The following is a 17,878-nucleotide window of genomic DNA, read 5'->3' on the forward strand; positions in this document are numbered from 1 at the left end:
ATATGGACATGTAATGTATCAACAGTACCACTGATGCCATTCTTGTAGTACTGCAATGTTGCCCATAAAGTTGGAATAATTGTTGTTTTCAGACACATTTCTCTTCTATTTCTATTTCTACACATCAGTCATCACTGTGACCAGGTCCAGTGATCACATCCTGAGTCCCAGTTAGCAGCTGGAACCAGGTCTGACTTCAGGATGTGACTGCAGAGTGGGACGTCCTGCCCACTGACTCCATCAATCAGCTGATGGACAGAACGCCACCATGTCTGAACACTGATCCATGTCAGGGGGCCAGACTCAGTATTAGTGACTGAGGGACATTTAAAGAGTAATACTGGACCTTCTGATGCACGGAATCTCCTCCAATGTGTGTTTTCTCATTAAATGCACAATCATTCCATGAGAAAAGGTGAAACATATGTGATTCCAGCTTTACAGGCAGCTAACATATGCTACACCTGACCTATTTCTGGCTCGACCCTCTGACTTCTAAGGAAGGGATGTTTTAACTGCTCAGCATCGGGAACTTTGTCCACAGTGAAAATTATATGAATAACATGCACAAGCAAGCACAGTAAGGTTGTTTCTGAAGTGTGGGTCTGCGTGCTGGTTTTGTTACCTCCAAATAGTCTGAATTACAGTCGGAGTGGTACTCCACATCAAAACTGTTAAAGAAGAAGGAGATGTAGCTGTTCTGTGGTGCCTTCAAGATGATGGTGCAGTCCATGCTGTGGGGGTAAGTGCCAGGCCAGCCTGGACTCTTCAGGTAACCATATTCCTGTTCATAGGTTCGGCTACAACCTGGAAACCAAAGTCAGAGCACGTATCAGGAACTACGTTTCAGTATTCGCCGTGCTTATCATTCAGTCATTTACTCAGGAAAAGGAGCTAATGAAAAGTGTGAGAGTGCATGCTGTGACCTGCCCAGAGAAACAGGGAAACCTGAAAAAGGTCTGTTTTATAATCGAGGTAAATAACCTTCACCTCAGAAGCAGTGAGGTCAGTTACACCGGCCACTGACTTCCAGATGTTTCCTCATCAGAAGGTAAATGGTCTGCACTCTTAGAGCACTTTCATACCTTAGTGCTACTCAAAGCGCTTTAAATGTGTTTCTCAATCACACACCAGAGGTGACAGAGCTGCCATGCAATATGCTGCCTGCCATCAGGAGCAGCTTCAGGTTCAGCATCTTGTCCACAGACACTTCCACATGTGAAGGTTCTGAGCTACTGCTGCTGCAACCGACTGTCGATAGATCGCAGCTATTTACGACACCCTGACGCAGAACTAGGTCGTCTGCAAGTGATCTGGCACCAGGTTCTCCACAAGCATGTGATGCAAGGAGAAGGTAATTTCCTCCCTCAGAAAAGCTGTTTACTTGTGCATATACATCCTCAACTGGCGACCAAAGACTCGTGGCTGAGCTTTCCATACAGTCGTGTCCACTGTTTTTCAGTAAAGCTGCAGACAGGTAAGTAGTGCACAATCATTTGAAGTTGATCTGTTCATAAAACAACAACTAGCACTAAATAACAGTGCCCCCCTTGACTCGGACACTCTGGTTGTGTTTCTGCTCTTCTGTACGCCACAGGTACCTACTAGCGATCTGATAGGTGAAACTGAGACCATTTCCAGTCATGAAGTCATCAGAGCTGAAGTGTATGAGGACCGTCCTGCCATAACTGTAGAAATCTGGAGGATGGCTGTCCGATGCACAGAACTTGTGTGACTGCCCATAGTCTCCCTGGAAACAGAAGAACGGTGTCACAATGAACATCACGAGAGTGTGTTTGTCCCTGAGGTTTGAATTCATGAATCTGATCTCCTTCTGCAGTGGCTGAGGATGCTTTCACATGTGACATGGTCAAACAACTCTGGTGTTCAGACTGGTTCACAACACAACCTGACCAAGGCTACGTTTTTAAGGTGGCATCGGTCTGATGGTCACTCAAATACACGCCTGTGTCCAAGCACAGTTTCTGGGAAACGCAGTCTTCCAAGGCCAACAGCTTCAGGCAACAGCAGTGTCTCATGTACAACAAGTCTGAACTCTGAACAGGAAGCCCAGGAGCATCTACGATGGTTGATGTGAGCCTACATTCTACCCTGCCTGTTGGTTGAAAAAGGCTGTTTCACCGTCTGTTGCTTCAAACACAGTTTAATTTAATAATTATATAGAATTAATTACTTAACTTTCTCTATGAGGGATCATTTTACATAAAAACACCGAGACAGATTTGAAAAACCTAATCCTACATCATGAACATGTTTGCGGCAGAGCAGCGTCCTGGAATAGAATCGGCTGCTGTGTGACAGTGACCCCTGGTGGTGAACAGCTGTGCAACGTGCTAACGCTGAGGATCTGCCTGTTGTTGTGGGAACATTGCCAGCAGAAACACATGCACTGCGCTTTGCTCATTGCTGACACATTTCTCCGTTAGAGTTAACAACACAGTTAAAGGGCTGCTAGCTGTAGAGCAACGTTATGGAGGTCCTGGGGGCTGCAAGGTGGCGCAGGTGGTTAGCACTGTTGCCTCGCAGCTAGAAGGTCGCCGGTTCGCGTCCCGGTGGGGGCACCGGAATCTTTCTGCGTGGAGTCTCCATGTTCTCCCCGTGCAGCGTGGGTTCTCTCCGGGTTCTCCGGCTTCCTCCCACAGTCCAGAAACATGCTGAGGTTAATTGGTGATTGTAAATTGTCCGTAGGTGTGAATGTGAGTGTGCTTGGTTGTCTGTCTCTAAGTGTAGCCCTGTGATAGACTGGTTACCTGTCCAGGTGAACCTGCCTTCACCCTGAGTCAGCTGGGATAGACTCCAGCCCCCCATGACCCTGGTGAGGGTTAAGTGGTGTGTAGATGATGGATGGAAGTCCTGACGGCTCACTTTAAGGCATAACTTCTGAATGTGGGCTCTGTGTATTTCTACATGCTTTACCCCTAATATGTAGTATTTCAGTAGGAAAATCACAAAACTGCCCATTACAACCACTTCTTATGTGTCCTAACCATCATCTCTACACCTTCACCCTCACTAGGGTCATGGAGGGCTGGAGTCTATCCCAGCTGACTCAGGGTGAAGGCAGGTTCACCTGGACAGGTAACCAGTCTATCACAGGGCTACACTTAGAGACAGACAACCAAGCACACTCACATTCACACCTACGGACAATTTACAATCACCAATTAACCTCAGCATGTTGCTAACGTGGTGCTAACCACAGAGCCACCTGCAGCCCCTATGTGTCCCGTTGGTACAACTTCTGTTGCCTGTGATAGAGCAGCTTTTGGTTCAGCCCCTGTCTGAACTCACTATAGGCCAGTCCTTCATCTCTAGGTAATTTGTGGAGCAGCTCTGGCTGGGCTGGAGGACAAAGGCTTGGACAGACACTTGGATGGTTTCCTGGGCTGGAGCATCCAGTATCCAGCGACAGAAGGTGAAAGCAGGATAGGCACCGGGGAAGGAGGGTGAGGTCAGGGTTTGGTTTGTGGTCGTGGCATTCAGAGTCCCACCGCAAGCATCTGCAGGAAGACAGAACCATGAAGAGGTTTTGAAGATGCATAAAATTACAGGACACAGCAGTGCAATGCTGACAAAAAAGTAACGCCTTTGGAATGACCTGCATCCTCATCAGAGTATAAATGCAATATGTTTTCACTAAAACGTGGTCCAATAAAAAGTAAACTTAGGTAATAAATTACAAGAAAAAGTCTACAAACAGAAACCTGTACCTAAAGTATCACAAACAGTGCTGATTATGCTTGTTGTATGGAGGTGGACTGCCCCTCTTTCCTCCAGTCTGGTCATACCACTGCTGGACTGTGTTTCGGGAGTCACCTGACATGCGTCACATGATGTCACGCGACACTACCTGTGTGTTGGCTGAACGAATGCACTCTGGTAAGAAACATGGTCAAAAACACTCTCTTAACTTTGACCTTGTTTCCATGATGCACTTTCATTCACCCACTAGTAAACATCATTCATCCTGGTAACAAGGTTACTGCAGATCTTCTAGTAAAAGGTCTTTGTGTTCCAGTTTCTGTGTAATGATTCTGTTACTGTGCAAAAGCCTGAAATAGTCTGCAGCCAACAAGAATGAAAATAAAGTAAGACTGAAGCGTTCCTGCTGAGAATCTAGATCTGTCCAGTCTGTGCTTGCAGGGACACAACAAGGTTGAGATGGTCTCTGTCACCATGTGCACCAGCTCTGAGATCACTTAAAAATGTTGATGCCATTTTCCAAGAAAACTGAGTGGTCACTAGGAGGTGTTCTTCTATTTAGATCTCTACTCTGGACCTGAACCTGGGTGTGGAAGTGAGCCACCATGGTAACTCTGGAAACCCAGTTTAAACCTGAAGTTATCTCACTAACCTAAACCCTGCTCTGTGGTGCAGGGTGCTGGTCTGCTTCATCCCTCTTCACCTGCACTCAGCTCCTATCAGTGTTAATAATCCTGTCTTCATGCTTCCAGTCTTCTGCCCATGCGTTCTGCACCCAGGTTTGCAAACCCACTTCACATTTAAATTACAATAATTCATTCTGTAGCCAAACGTTGTCCACCAAGTGGTCCTCATGTCGAACTGCAAGCAGAACTGGTTGCAGCTGGACTGCACCAGATGTAGCATGATGTCTTTCGAGCCACCAGAAGTCCCTTGTGTCTCTCTCTAGGCCCAGTCCATGCCTGCCAAACCCACCTCACCTGCTCTGAGTTCCCCAATCGATTCAATTCAATTCAATTTTATTTTATTTGTATAGCACACATTTACAAAAACAAGTCATCTCATAGCGCTTCACAAAGACAGAAACACCCAACAATCCAAACATCTGGATTCCCTTTAAGCTTCAGCAGTCTGCTGGTGGGAAGGAACCGAAAACCCCCGCAGGGGAAAAAACCTCCGACAGAACCAGGCTCAGGGAGGGACGGCCATCTGCCTCCACCGGTTGGGTGGATGTAGGATGAATTATAACATTTAGTGTACAGTTAAACAAGTTACTAGAAGTTATTGTCCTTTTGTTGCTCCATTTCAAATACAAAATGAGCACCTCCCTGACTGCTCAAGCAAAAAGCAGAACACATTCCTTCAGCTTTCCACTCATTGGCCAGAGGGCTGTACCACGAAGACAGGTAGGGAGGTACGTGGAGCCCAAAGTTCAAGTTGTCATTGTCAGGAGGTGGCTCTCTTTGACCTGACTAGATCACCACAGCAACTGATGCTGATCCAGACTTTGGATTTAAAGTGGTCGTAAGAAGTGTCTCCCTTTAACTGTTTCCTGATGACGACCTACGATGTTTATGAGCTGTAGGTCACTAAAGCCGTGCAGTTACAGCATCACACACTGTGTGCATCACGTTGCCATGGGAACCACACGTGTATTTGGATGGTGATGCAGAAATCACATAAATGTGTTTTTATGTTTGGCTCTGATCTGCTGTCAGGTCCGTTTATTCTGCTGCTGCTGCAGCTGATAGAACAGAGATTAGAGAGAACATCCAATTAAGAATCTTAATTTCACTTTGATTTGGCCAAAACTTAAAGTGATTTCCTGCATGAGTGTCAGCGTTTGAACAGAAAACCTGAGTTATCAGAAGCAGCTGATAGCCTCATATCTCTGACTGGAGCTTTACTTTTTCTGAAGCCGACCTGCATAAAGAAAGCCCGGCTTTGGAGGACAGCCGTCTGCTTCTTGTGTTTTGCTTGTTTGGCTGGTTTCAGTCACTGTAAACCAGCTGGTTGCCGGTCTCGGCCAATCTTTGCATCAGGCCTCTTCTGAACTGAACTCAGACATCATCAGTTCAAACTTGTATTTTTATTAAGGTTGCTCTTATTTTCAGTTAAATATTGTTTGAAGATCTGACAGTAAGCAACGTGCACGAACAGAAGAGATCAGGGGAGGGTTTAGGATATCTTCACAGCCATATCTTTGACATTGGCTTGATTGTGTCGGTGCCCTTTGTCTGAACCCTTTATGGCCAGTGAGCCAGCTGCAGTCCTTGTGGGATTAAACACAGATTTCATGTGGTCTACCAGGTGTTGGCAGCTTTTCAGATGAAAATGAAGCCTTGTTTCAGTAGAAAGAGTAGAAAGCACTTACGTGATATAGCTCTGTAGGTGGCGTTGAAGCCTGGCAGCTGTACCATGGCATCAGAGACAAAGTGAACAGTCAGAAAGTTTCCACTTGAGATGAAATATGCAGGAATGGACTTTCCACAAAATGTCCCGACCAGAGGGAAGTGAACGCTGTCCCCATCATACACCTGACGAGACAAACGCATACAATAGAGACATGAAGAGAAAGAAGGCCATGTTTGTCATCTTTACTATTAACAGAATAAGTGATTCTGATTGTTCCACTTGATTTCATGAAATGCAGAAGTACATCAATATAGCAGCAAATCCAGATGTGTAGTTAGTCTCAGGTAGTACAGAGTGATCAGTCAGCCATGCATTCACAGCAGCAGGATCAGATGCCAACAGCTGCCCTTATGGCCATAATTCTGTAGCTCGAGCATAGCTGTCTGTTAAAGTATATTCCAGTGAAAGAAAATGTGCAGTTACTTTACTTTGACATAGTCGTAGCGGCAAGTCGAGGAGCTCTCAAGCTCAAAGGAGTTGAAGGTCAGATTAACTGCCTTGTTGACCGGCATCTGAATAGTCCACAGGCAATTCATACTCGGCTCATAGCGGCCATCCAAGTTAGGATCTGGAGAACCAAACATGCCCATGGGCATGGACAGGAAGCCCCCACATCCCTGTGCTGGACCTGCAGGTCATTCAGAAGCAAACAACCCTTCCTTCAGTCTTGGTATTGATACCATGCAGTAGGAATGTGCAGACTAATGCTCAGCTCAGTTCAATTTGATTATATATATATATATATGTATATAGCATCAATTTACGACATACGTCATGTCATAGCGCTCTACTTGGTAAAGACCTTACACATTTTAAACAAAGAACAGAGGACCCAACAATCCAGACTGTTTCAAGTAGATGAATAACATCTGGGAGATTCAAACTCCGACTGTGCAACAGCAGTGCCACAAACATGTAGAATATCTAGGAGCAGAAGGTGTGCTTTTGGTAGCTGAATGTATGTCTATGGTAAAACACACTCGCCAAGTCCTTCAATATGATCCTTCTAGTGCTGGGTAGCGCCTCCCTGTGCTTTCAGAACAGCCGCATTTTACCCTGGGATGGATTTGAAGGATGTTGGAAACATTCCTTGTAGTTCCTGGCTGATGCTCCATCTCCCATTCTACCACATGTACAAGAGTGGATCCAGGCCAGGTGAGTGAGGAGGCCACTGAACCACACTGGACATTCGTGTCATGTTTGTGACTATTGTGGTACATGCTGGAATGCATTGAAAGGTGGTAGGTTGACAGTTATCAGGAGTGTTTGTCTAAGGTACTGTCTCCTTTCTGTCTGCTCCAGCCAATCGGGCCATCTCCAACAGAGTCTACATCCGCAGACCTGATCCTCAGTAGATGGTTTTTATTTATTTTTTTATTTAACATCATCCTAATCTAACTCTTGAGACTGCTGTGTGTGAATACTCACACCAGCCCATTTGGTACCAACAGAGATATTTTCTTTCCTTGTCATTATGACTAATTTTATGAAGACACATGGTAAAAAATACTCTTTTACATATTTACAATCTAATTTGAAAGCCAAAAAAGTGTACAAAACGTGAGGGAGGGCGTGTGGCTCAGGTGGTAGGGCGGGTCGGTCAATGATCAGAAGGTCGGCGGTTCGATTCCTGTAACCTGTGTCATGGTCGATGTGTCCTTCACGTTGACACTTCACCACCTGCCTGGTGTGGATGCGTATGGATGGACTGTTGAGGTGGTGGTCGGAGGGCAGGATGGCAGCCAGGCCTCTGTCAGTCTGCCCCCCCAACCGGAGCTACCACCACCGGGATGGATGTGTGTGGATGAATACCTGACAGTGTTCAGCGTTGCTGGGTTTTGACCTACCAAGGGTTTGGTGGTAAGTAGCTCTCCAGCCAATCCCATTTTGTGTGTGATCTGTCCTGAAGACAATGAACAGCTGGTTGGTGGTGGAGCGCAGATCAGGTGGGAGCACTGCACCACAGAATTTCCCCAGCAAGGGTGCCAAGGTGTCCTGTCCATCATAGACCGCCACATAGTCATAGCGACAGGCAGAAGATGCCTCCAGATGAAAGGTGTTAAACCTGTGGAGCGAGAAAAGGAGGGCATAAAGGGCTACCAGGAGACACTAGTTTCCGACATTAGAGTTTGTTTTTGAAGGGGTTTTTCAGCTGCACCAACATAGTCCCAGTCACACAGTGACAGATTAGTGGCCCTCAGTGCAACCACTGGTTTGGGTTTGGGTTAGGGTTAGGAAGGGAAGGTTAGGGTTAGGGTTAGGGTCAGGATTAGGGACAGGATCAGGATTAGGGTCAGGATTAGGGTTAGGGCTAGGATTAGGGTCAGGAATAGGGTTGGGAAGGGAAGGTTTAGGAAGATGAAACCCGTTCAGGACAGTCTTCATTTAAGTGAAGTCCAATGGGAAAACAAAACCTATTGACTGTGTTAAAAATGGGTCTGTTCTTACTATTTTGCACACAGAAAGAAAATGTTTTCTTCTTTATCTTGTGGCCTCAGGTTTGTCTCCTTTGAATGTAAAATACGGCTGCTTTCAGATTGAACGACTTGGTTCGGTTGACACAACAACACCAGGTATGTCATAAGAATCTCTGTTTGCTTAAATAATTATCTTTATCCATAAAAGCAACATTTTTTTGGACCGAAGGGATCTTTCATGTCACAGATACAAGTTCTCTGCAGTCCCGTTATTGCAGCCAGTGCAGTCTTACTTGAGATCGATCACTGTGTCTGCTTGGACCATGATGTGGTAGGAACAGTTGATGTTGTGGTGATAGTTGAACATGGAGAGTCCTGGACTGCTCACTGTTCCTGCAGTGCCGCTGAAAAGACCACCACATGCTGCACACACACACACACACACACACACACACACTTGTTATAAAGTGATCATACTATCCTACGATTATATCTGATCCTTTCTTGCAGCATTCTGTTCAGTGCTGCCGTTTTATTTCATTAGTTTATTCCATGAAAACCAATTTTCCACTTTTCAGCTTGTTTTGAAAGTTGCTACTCAAACAATGAGTTTATTGATTTTCCAGTCAGCACTCATCACTGATGAATTGTCCTGATTCTTAATCATGTTGAAAAAGGTTTTTGTCCCTTTACAGTCATTTATTGAGTCCTTAAACGAGTTTCAGTGCATCCAGGTACATATGGGTTTTCATGACAGAAATCTCTTTCTGCCTTCAAATGACTGAGATGTAGCTCTGCACCACAGATCACCGCCTCACCTGAAACTCTGCACACATGCTGTAAACTCATGCGAGGAAGAATAGTGATGAAGAAATCCCCAGTCTGCAAGCTGACAGGATTGGTTCCTTAGGTTTATATTAGCGTTAGGTTACATCCTCATGAATCAGTTGTTTATAACTACATTTTTCATACTTGGATATAGAAGTCATTCTTCCTCTTAATTACTTACGAATGGTTCTGTATTCTGCCATGAAGCCAGTGTCGTGGAACACAAAGTCAGAGTAGAAGTGGAGCAACATAGGGCCAAAGGTGGCAAAGGGTCCTGGGATGTCGCTACCACACAACGTGGCAATAGCAGTTCCATTAGCAGCCACGTCGTAGATCTTCAGACCATCATACAGACAGGTGGAGTGTGCTACACAACAGATTAACAGCAACAGAACACATGATTGGCTTTTGGTTATCAAACAACAGAAATTCTAAAACATCTACTTCTATCACAATGTCCAAAAGTTTCAAATGGAAATAAGCCCATCCTGAAATGACACGCAGGCCTCTACAGGTGATGCTCCATGTGGTTTATTTTTATTTATTTTATTTGATTTAACCTTTAGGGTTATGGTTAGTGTTGACACTTGCTTTCTACTTGGAAGGTCTGAAAGGTGAGGACAACCACAGTCTGTTCTCCAGCATCTATGAAGTAGTCGCATCTGGAGTCACTAGGGTAGTCGGCTGGATAGTTTGGAGAAACCACACGACCGCTGGAAGTGGTGAAATTTGTGCCACACCCTAATGAACAGAACACACGAGATGTTGGGTCCATCCAATTCACATTCACATCACTCCAACAATGATGTGCCTCCCATCTATGTTCAAACTGTGTCTTGTGAAAACTGAGACCAGAAGCTACAGACAGGAACAGATCCCTAATTTTACTTGAAAATGAATAAAATTGCCATTTTCCCAATGAATAGATTCAAGCACTATCACAGTCACATCATAACTTCACCATGAAACTGAGTTGGTTCTTACTCGTGCTGAAGGAGAGTGAGAAACCTTTGCCAGGAGCTTCAGAGGCCTGGAATCGGCTTGTGATGATGTTATATGGAGCAACGACGGGTCCTGGAGCTGCTGAGCCACAGCCTGTCGACAGCAGATTCTCAGTATTTTGGGTCCGACCTGACCACACCTGCAGAAACATTTACTGATTCAGAAACAGTTCCTGAACAGAACATTGTTTTAAAGCTGCACTGGATACTGTACACTTCTGAAACAATAGTTTCGCTATCGTTGTTGCGACCCATTCTCATTCCCAGGGCACCAAATACTGCCATTTTGTCAAAGCTGCATCTCAGCGTCAGGGCCACTCGCATTAATATTCAGCGTCAACAGGTGTATGAGAGTTTTCCAGTTAAAAGGAGTCTTGTAGGAAGGTTGCAGGGATGGTGGTGGTGGTAGGATTTTCACTGAGGAGAGTGAGGGCGTTGTCCTGTTTGTTTATTTATTTATTTATTGAAAAGAGGGGCTCCACAAGGTTCAGTATTGGGTTCTGTCATGTTCACAGTTTATATTATTAGACACAATATTCATTATTACATTGTCTATAACAAATTGTTCTGTATTGTTTTGTGAAGACTGCACACTGAGCCACTGAAATCCCACAACAAGCCTCATACGAACTGCAGGAAGTACACAGTAACCCTAACCCTTCTCTAGAGGCACAGCAGCTGTGGACAGTAGTTTGGACATTACCACACTCAATAGATAGGGTTAGGGTTAGGGTCTCAGAGCGGAAAAATTTTGGTATCTGATGGGATCAGAAAGTTAGAGCTAGTTTCCACATTGACACGTGTCAGCAAGCTGCGACAAAATATTGTATATTTGTGAACAAACAGAGCTAATTTTACAATGCGCAGAAAGAAGATGGATAATTATAAGTTGTTTTGTCTGTCTTGCTCTGCCGTCGATCTGAAACCCTGTCCTTAGATTCATGCTACTTCAATCAATCAATCAAATTTTATTTATATAGCACTTTTCATGTGCAACAACAACAACGCAAAGTGCTTTACCACATTTAAAAACATTACAACATTTAAAAAATAAAGTAAACCCGTCCCTCCCACCCTCCATGCATACACATAGACATACAACAAATGCAGGCGCGTGCACACACACACACACACACACACACCACGAGACTAAAAGAGGCGTGGCATGGCACTGAGGGATTGTGGGAAACGCTACCATTGGGGCCGTCCACACCAGGAGGAGTTGCAGACCATGACTACTGGGGGCGCCGGCGCCCGGACCCCCGACCCGGCAGACAGGGGGATCCCCACAACGAGGTGGGGAGCCCCCCAACCAGCCGGGTCGAAGGGACCCGCAGACAGAAACCCCAGCAGCAGACCGGACCCAGCGCCAGTGTGGAGGACCCCCCTAAGGAACCATTGGAAATAAAACTAAAAACTTTAAAAATAAAAGGCCCGATGTAAGATAAAATAAAAGTTAAAAGAGTAAATACATAAAGATAAAATACAAATATAAATAAATGATAAGAATATAAAAGAATTAAAGTTCAATTTAAAGCCTGATTAAAAATGTGCGTCTTTAACCTTCTTTTAAAAGTATCGACAGTCTCTGCAGTCCTGAGGCTCTCCGGCAGGCTGGTCCACAGGTGGGGCCGTAGTGGCTAAATACTGCCTCATCGTGGGTTCTGGTTCTGGCTACTGGTCTGGATAAAAGGCTGCTGCCGGAGGACCTCAGGATCCGCGAGGGTCGATACAGTAAAAGCAGGTCAGATAAATAGCTGGGTGCAAGGCCTTTAAGACACTTATAAACCAATAAAAGAACCTTAAAATGGATCCTGAAGCGGACAGGGAGCCAATGCAGCGACCTTAAAACAGGTGTAATGTGATCCCGCCCTCTGGTCCTCGTCAGCACGCGAGCGGCTGAGTTTTGTAGCAATTGGAGATTTCAAATACTCTTTTTGGGAAGACCAGAGAGCAGGGCATTACAATAATCTAACCGGCAGGAAATAAAAGCATGCATTAGCACCTCCTGCTGGCCTGAGAGAGAAACGGGCGGACTCTGGCTATGTTCTTGAGATGATAAAAACCTATTTTCATTATATTGTTAATATGAGGGATAAAATTCAGCTCAGAGTCAAAAAATACGCCCAGGTTTTTTACAGAATGTGCTGGTTTAAAACCTTGTAGATTTAATAAAAGTTTCTCTCTCTGGCCGTCAGGACCTACAACTAAAACTTCTGTTTTGTCCTGGTTGAGCTGTAGGAAATTCGCTGCCACCCATGACTTGATGTCTAAAATGCATTTAAAAGGGTATCAATTGGCCCTGAGTCATCAGAAGACACAGCAACATACAGCTGTGTGTCATCAGCGTAACTATGGAAACTGATGCCGTGTCTCCTGATGACGTCCCCAAGAGGAAGCATGTAAAGATTAAAAAGAATGGGACCTAAAATTGAATCTTGGGGAACCCCACACCTAATTTTATGGGTCCCTGAGGAACACGTATCCATACTTACATAAAAGCATCGGTCTGTGAGGTAGGAGCTGAACCAGTTAAAAACAGCACCAGAGAGGCCGACCAGGTGCTTGAGTCTATTTAATAAAATGTGATGGTCTACTGTATCAAAAGCAGCGCTTAGATCCAGTAGAACCAACACTGTGAGTTTTCTGTTATCCAAATTCCACCTGATGTCGTTTAAAATCTTTAAAAGTGCCGCCTCGGTACTGTGGTTCATCCTACATATCACGGCATTTCGTGTGTGCAAGACGTGACAGGCATTGGTTTCTATTTATTCATAGTCCTAGATGACAAACTGCCACCATATCTCTCTTCATTATGAAACTATTTCTCCAGTCATAGTTCGACCTGTGACCAGCTATTGCTCAAAGTCCTGGTTGCAAATGCTACATTTGGGAAAACTGCTTTTAGTTTTTGTGCTAACCTTAACCCTATACACTTGGAACATCATACAAAACACACTCAAATTTAACGTTCTTGTACCTTCTGGTCAGTTTAAAACCCTCATAACAAACTACCCTGCTCTTGAATGTAACTGTCCTCTGCAGGTGACTGTTTTAACTGCTTTAATTGTTTTATTAGCACAAATAAGAGCTGAATGTATGAATGGAGTGACTGGGATTTAAAAACAGTACCAGGTAGATCACAGAAAGGGAAGAGAAAGCAGTCAATGGGAGGCTTATACCCATAGTTTACATGTCGGGAGTCAACGTTCACCCCCTTCGACATGATCACTGCTGCTGTCACCATGATGGATTCTCATCGTTTTATAAACACAAACAATTCTTCATTACTACCAACCGAGTAGAACTACACAAGCTTCACACACAAGCTCACATTATGCATCCTTTGCCTTCTCCCTCTACAGGTAACCACAAAACAGGCAGTTGCTGCAACAACACCAAGGGTTAGGGTTAGGGGGTTAGGGTTAGGGGGTTAGGTTGGGTTAGGGTGTTAGGGTTAGGGGGTTAGGGTTAGGGGGTTAGGTTGGGTTAGGGTTAGGGGGTTAGGGTTAGGGGGTTAAGTTGGGTTAGGGGGTTAGGGTTAGGGGGTTAGGCGGCTAGAAGGTTAGGTTGGGTTACGGGGTTACAGTTAGGGGGTTAGTGGGTTACGGTTAGGGGGTTAGAGGGTTCGGTTGGGTTTGGGGCTTAGTGGGTGGCTCTGCTGTAGTGTAGTGCTGCTACCTTGATATAGCTGCTCTGGCAGGTCCCAGTGCTATCTGGAATCTGGAAATCACTACTGAAGCTCATCTCCAAGTGGTTTCCCTCATGGGCAATGATGTCCCAAGAACACTCCACATTGGCTGGGAAGTTCTGGGGATAGTTTGGAGATTTGATTGTTCCTGTATCGGCATGGATCACGCCTCCACAGCCTGATGGAAAACAAAGGTAGGTTACATGTATGGAGACCATGTATGAAATGCTCACACAAAAAATAAAAGTAAAAAATAGAACAGTGACACAAGCACACTCAAGGGTTGTTTGTTTCCTCCTTAGGGCTGAAATGTCCTTGCAAGAAGGCTGGAGTTTAGACTATTTTCAGAAGAGAGTTTTCTCATGATTAAGTAATTTAATATATATTAAATTGAGTAATTTAATGGATCCACAAACCAATAGTATACAGTAACCAGCATTGGACTATTGCATTATTTTGTCTCAGGTGAATTGAACAGTCACTGCAAAATCAGGCATGGATGTTGGAGACAGTGGGAGCTGGCTCAGTCTTTTCCCACCAGTGTCATATACGCTGAAGTACACATGACTTGATGTTGACCTGTTGCGTGTACTGTGTTGCTAAGGGTTGCTAAGTATGTGCAGCATCAGTCTCAAATCATGTCATATTACTGGTGACAAGATGCTTTAAAGTGAGGATGTGTTGAGTTTTTTGCAGTAAACAAAGAAAAAAAAAACAACAAACGTGACCACACTCTGAATCCTGAGACCTGCGCCCCCTTGTTGATGGTCCTGCATCATGAATAAGCATATGGCAGTACCAGGCCTGTTCATGAATGGACTATCATCCACCAAACTCCAAAACAAGCCTTAGACATTTAAAATGCTCCTAAAACTTGATGAAATCAAACAGAATTTACTGGGCTCAAGTGAATATCTTTCTCTGACATGTCAGGTGATGATAACATTCTCTGTGTTAATAGAACATGGGACCACCAACAGCAGGATTTTGAAGCGTGTAGGTACCCCTGACTGTTTGTACTTCTGTAAAAATAAGCAGGTGGATAGCTGGTGTAAACCCACCTGAAGAATCAGTAGACCAGGAGGCTGTGAATCCTCCACTGGAACCACTATGGTCAGCCAGGAAAACTACAGCAAGTTTGTTGGACCCTGACTGGATGGTTCCCGGGGACGTGGTACCACAGTACTGGCCGATGATAGGGGAACCAGGAGATCCTCCATTAAAGATGGTGACGGAGTCCCAGCGACATGTGTCGTGTGGCTCCACATGAAAGTAGCTGAAGGTTAGCTGCAGAAAGACAGAGGAGTGGAGACCAAGGATTTGTGGTATATACGTACATGGCTACTAAGCAGTGGGTCTGTTGAACGACCTCAGCAGTATCTGAATACGCAGACAGTACTGATTGTCTCAGCAGCTACACCAAACAACAATAGCAAACAATGAAAAATAAACTCAGTGGTTTCACTAGTATCGTTGACCAGTGACTACAGACGGTAAACAAAGGTAACACTGGGAAGTTCCAGTCTGTCAGATTTGAGAAATGTAATGGACAACCCACACTTGCTTTCATGAACTGTATATACAGTCTTGTAGCCACCCTGATGGAACCAGACGGACTACTGTGATGAAGCCTTGAACTTGGAATTTGACTGCTGCCATCTTGGACCTTGCTCGGGTGTGTCGAGCGACGGGCGGCTCGGACAATGACACTACGCACCCCCAGACAATAGCAACTAGTCAACCACAAGACAGCCATGGTCCAAAACAGACTTAGCTCCAGCGTCTACTTCACTCCAAATGAGACTGTAATTGACAGAACAACCATCATGGTTTGTTTTTTAAATAACATAAAAACAACAATTTAGACCATTTGGTAAATGTTTACTGAGGAAACATATCAGGAGAGTGGAACAGAGGTGGAGCGAGTGGAGAGCTTCAGGTACTTGGGTGTCAACATCACCAGGACCTGACGTGGTCCTGTCACATCAGCACCCTGGTGAAGAAGCTCCACAGCGTCTCTACCTCCTCCGACGCCTGAGGGACTTCAAGCTCCCTCTCAAGGTGCTCAGGAGCTTCTACACCTGCACCATGAGAGTGTTCTGGCTGGGAGCATCAGCACCTGGATGGGCAGCAGCACCCAGCAGGACTTCTTGGCCCTGAGGAGGGTGGTCCAATCTTGTTGTTATTGTCTCGGTGTGGAACAGGTTCACAACACATTTCACTGTGCGTTATACCAGGTATAACTGTGTTTGTGACCAAGAAAGGCATCAAATCCTTGAGAGAAGATGGGTACATTTCCCATAAACTTCGATATAATTGGACTTGCTTGTACAAACAGAGAAGACACCTCCTGCTTGTCATTGTAGGAACGCAGGTCAGTTCTGCACCTGGCTTCATTTTCAGAACAGGAAATGATTTCCATCTTCTATATTCAGCCTCTGCTTGTAATGTGAACTTCTACGCCCAGAAACTACCATTTGTGGTTGGAATAATAGTTGCTGTCCCAGCGTGGCATTTGTGTGTACGTACAACAACATTTTATAAATAGATGTCTTAAATTAGGTATGGTGCCGTCATGCATTCAAACGGGTTACATCCGACATTTTACCAGAACAGGACTATAAGGGTAAAGACCCAGAAAATGTATAAGCTTGCAATTGCCAGGAAGTCAAGACATTTGATTCAGCCAAAGTTCCTGGTGTCTGTTCTTCTGTATTGTCCGTTACTGTGGAGGGCATTCAGTCGAGTTGAGCTCTTCTACCAGTATGCATTAGTAGTAGGTCTCTCAGTGTACCACAACTAAATGAGACTGTTTAATGTGTGATTGGGCAAAAACAAGACATTATGATGAAAACACCTCAGTCAGTATGTGTATGAGAATTTCCCTTCAGTCTCTAAATTCAGTAATGCAACGGGCCACGTTGCAGACTCACGCTGATTGTGTGGCCTACTGGAGCCTCCAGCAGCCAAGCACAGCGACTGGGACTGGGATAGAGGTTGGGGTAGTTAGGACTGGATAAAACCCCTCCTTCGCCTGTCTGCCAGCCTCCACATTCTGCATAGAGAGAAGGATCCACATCAGGACATTGTTGGTACATTATGACTGCTAGATTAGAAAAATGGTCTGACACTTAAATATAATGTATGGCACATGGGAGTAACGAAGCTGTCAGCGTCTGTCTTACCAGAAAACAAGTACTTGGCCTTGAAGCCCACGTCTCCCAGGAAAGCATCACTCTGGAAATTGACCCAGAGCTCTGGGGTAAAGACCACAATCGGAATTGTGGGGGTGGTCTGCCCACAAAACTTGGCCAACAGCTCCCCATCCGAGTCTCCTGAAAGGACAGAGTATGAAGTTTGACAAATGTAAGTCGTAATTCATCCATCCATGTCTTTCCGCCTGCTTTTCTTTATCTATTGCTCAGCACATGCAACAAAGACGTGGAAAAGTCTCTTGTTGGCTGCAGCCTGACGACGTCTCACTCTGGCTGATTCCCCTCAAAACTACATCCCGTTATGTCCCCTGCAAGGAAACATGTCACCACATAAAGCCATGAATCATGTCCAGAAGAGAGATGAAGCTGAATGACGTCACATAGTCGAGTCTTGGTTTTGATGTGGATCAAACCTACAGTATGAACTGTTCAGAACGGTTTAGTTGGATTAGAACAGCTGCCATATGTGCTTACATACGGTGCAGCTCCTCTGCCATCACTGTGTGACTGTCAAAGCACCTTGTTACCCAGCTGTTCCAATAGATGAGTCTAAAACAGAAATATCTAGAGACAGAAATTTCAGGATCA

The 17,878-nt window shown here is 44.9% G+C and overlaps 1 protein-coding gene across 1 annotated transcript in view; it reads right to left on the reverse strand.

The window, feature by feature from the left end:
- The window catches only part of cubn (cubilin (intrinsic factor-cobalamin receptor)), an 88,336-nt gene that overhangs the window by 3,911 nt on the left and 66,547 nt on the right, over window positions 1-17,878 (reverse strand). The window contains exons 50-63 of the mRNA XM_008291943.1: window positions 17,261-17,410; window positions 17,009-17,130; window positions 15,137-15,362; window positions 14,066-14,253; window positions 10,368-10,524; window positions 9,975-10,124; window positions 9,565-9,750; window positions 8,849-8,978; window positions 7,986-8,203; window positions 6,567-6,766; window positions 6,098-6,260; window positions 3,313-3,521; window positions 1,606-1,750; window positions 626-807 (exon numbers count right to left, since the gene is read on the reverse strand). Coding sequence (XP_008290165.1) covers window positions 626-807; window positions 1,606-1,750; window positions 3,313-3,521; window positions 6,098-6,260; window positions 6,567-6,766; window positions 7,986-8,203; window positions 8,849-8,978; window positions 9,565-9,750; window positions 9,975-10,124; window positions 10,368-10,524; window positions 14,066-14,253; window positions 15,137-15,362; window positions 17,009-17,130; window positions 17,261-17,410 — 2,426 coding nt within the window. The remainder of the gene's footprint in view (window positions 1-625; window positions 808-1,605; window positions 1,751-3,312; window positions 3,522-6,097; window positions 6,261-6,566; window positions 6,767-7,985; window positions 8,204-8,848; window positions 8,979-9,564; window positions 9,751-9,974; window positions 10,125-10,367; window positions 10,525-14,065; window positions 14,254-15,136; window positions 15,363-17,008; window positions 17,131-17,260; window positions 17,411-17,878) is intronic.

The sequence above is a fragment of the Stegastes partitus genome, unplaced genomic scaffold (genome assembly GCF_000690725.1).
Source record: "Stegastes partitus isolate 25-593 unplaced genomic scaffold, Stegastes_partitus-1.0.2 Scaffold771, whole genome shotgun sequence".
NCBI lineage: Eukaryota > Metazoa > Chordata > Actinopteri > Pomacentridae > Stegastes > Stegastes partitus.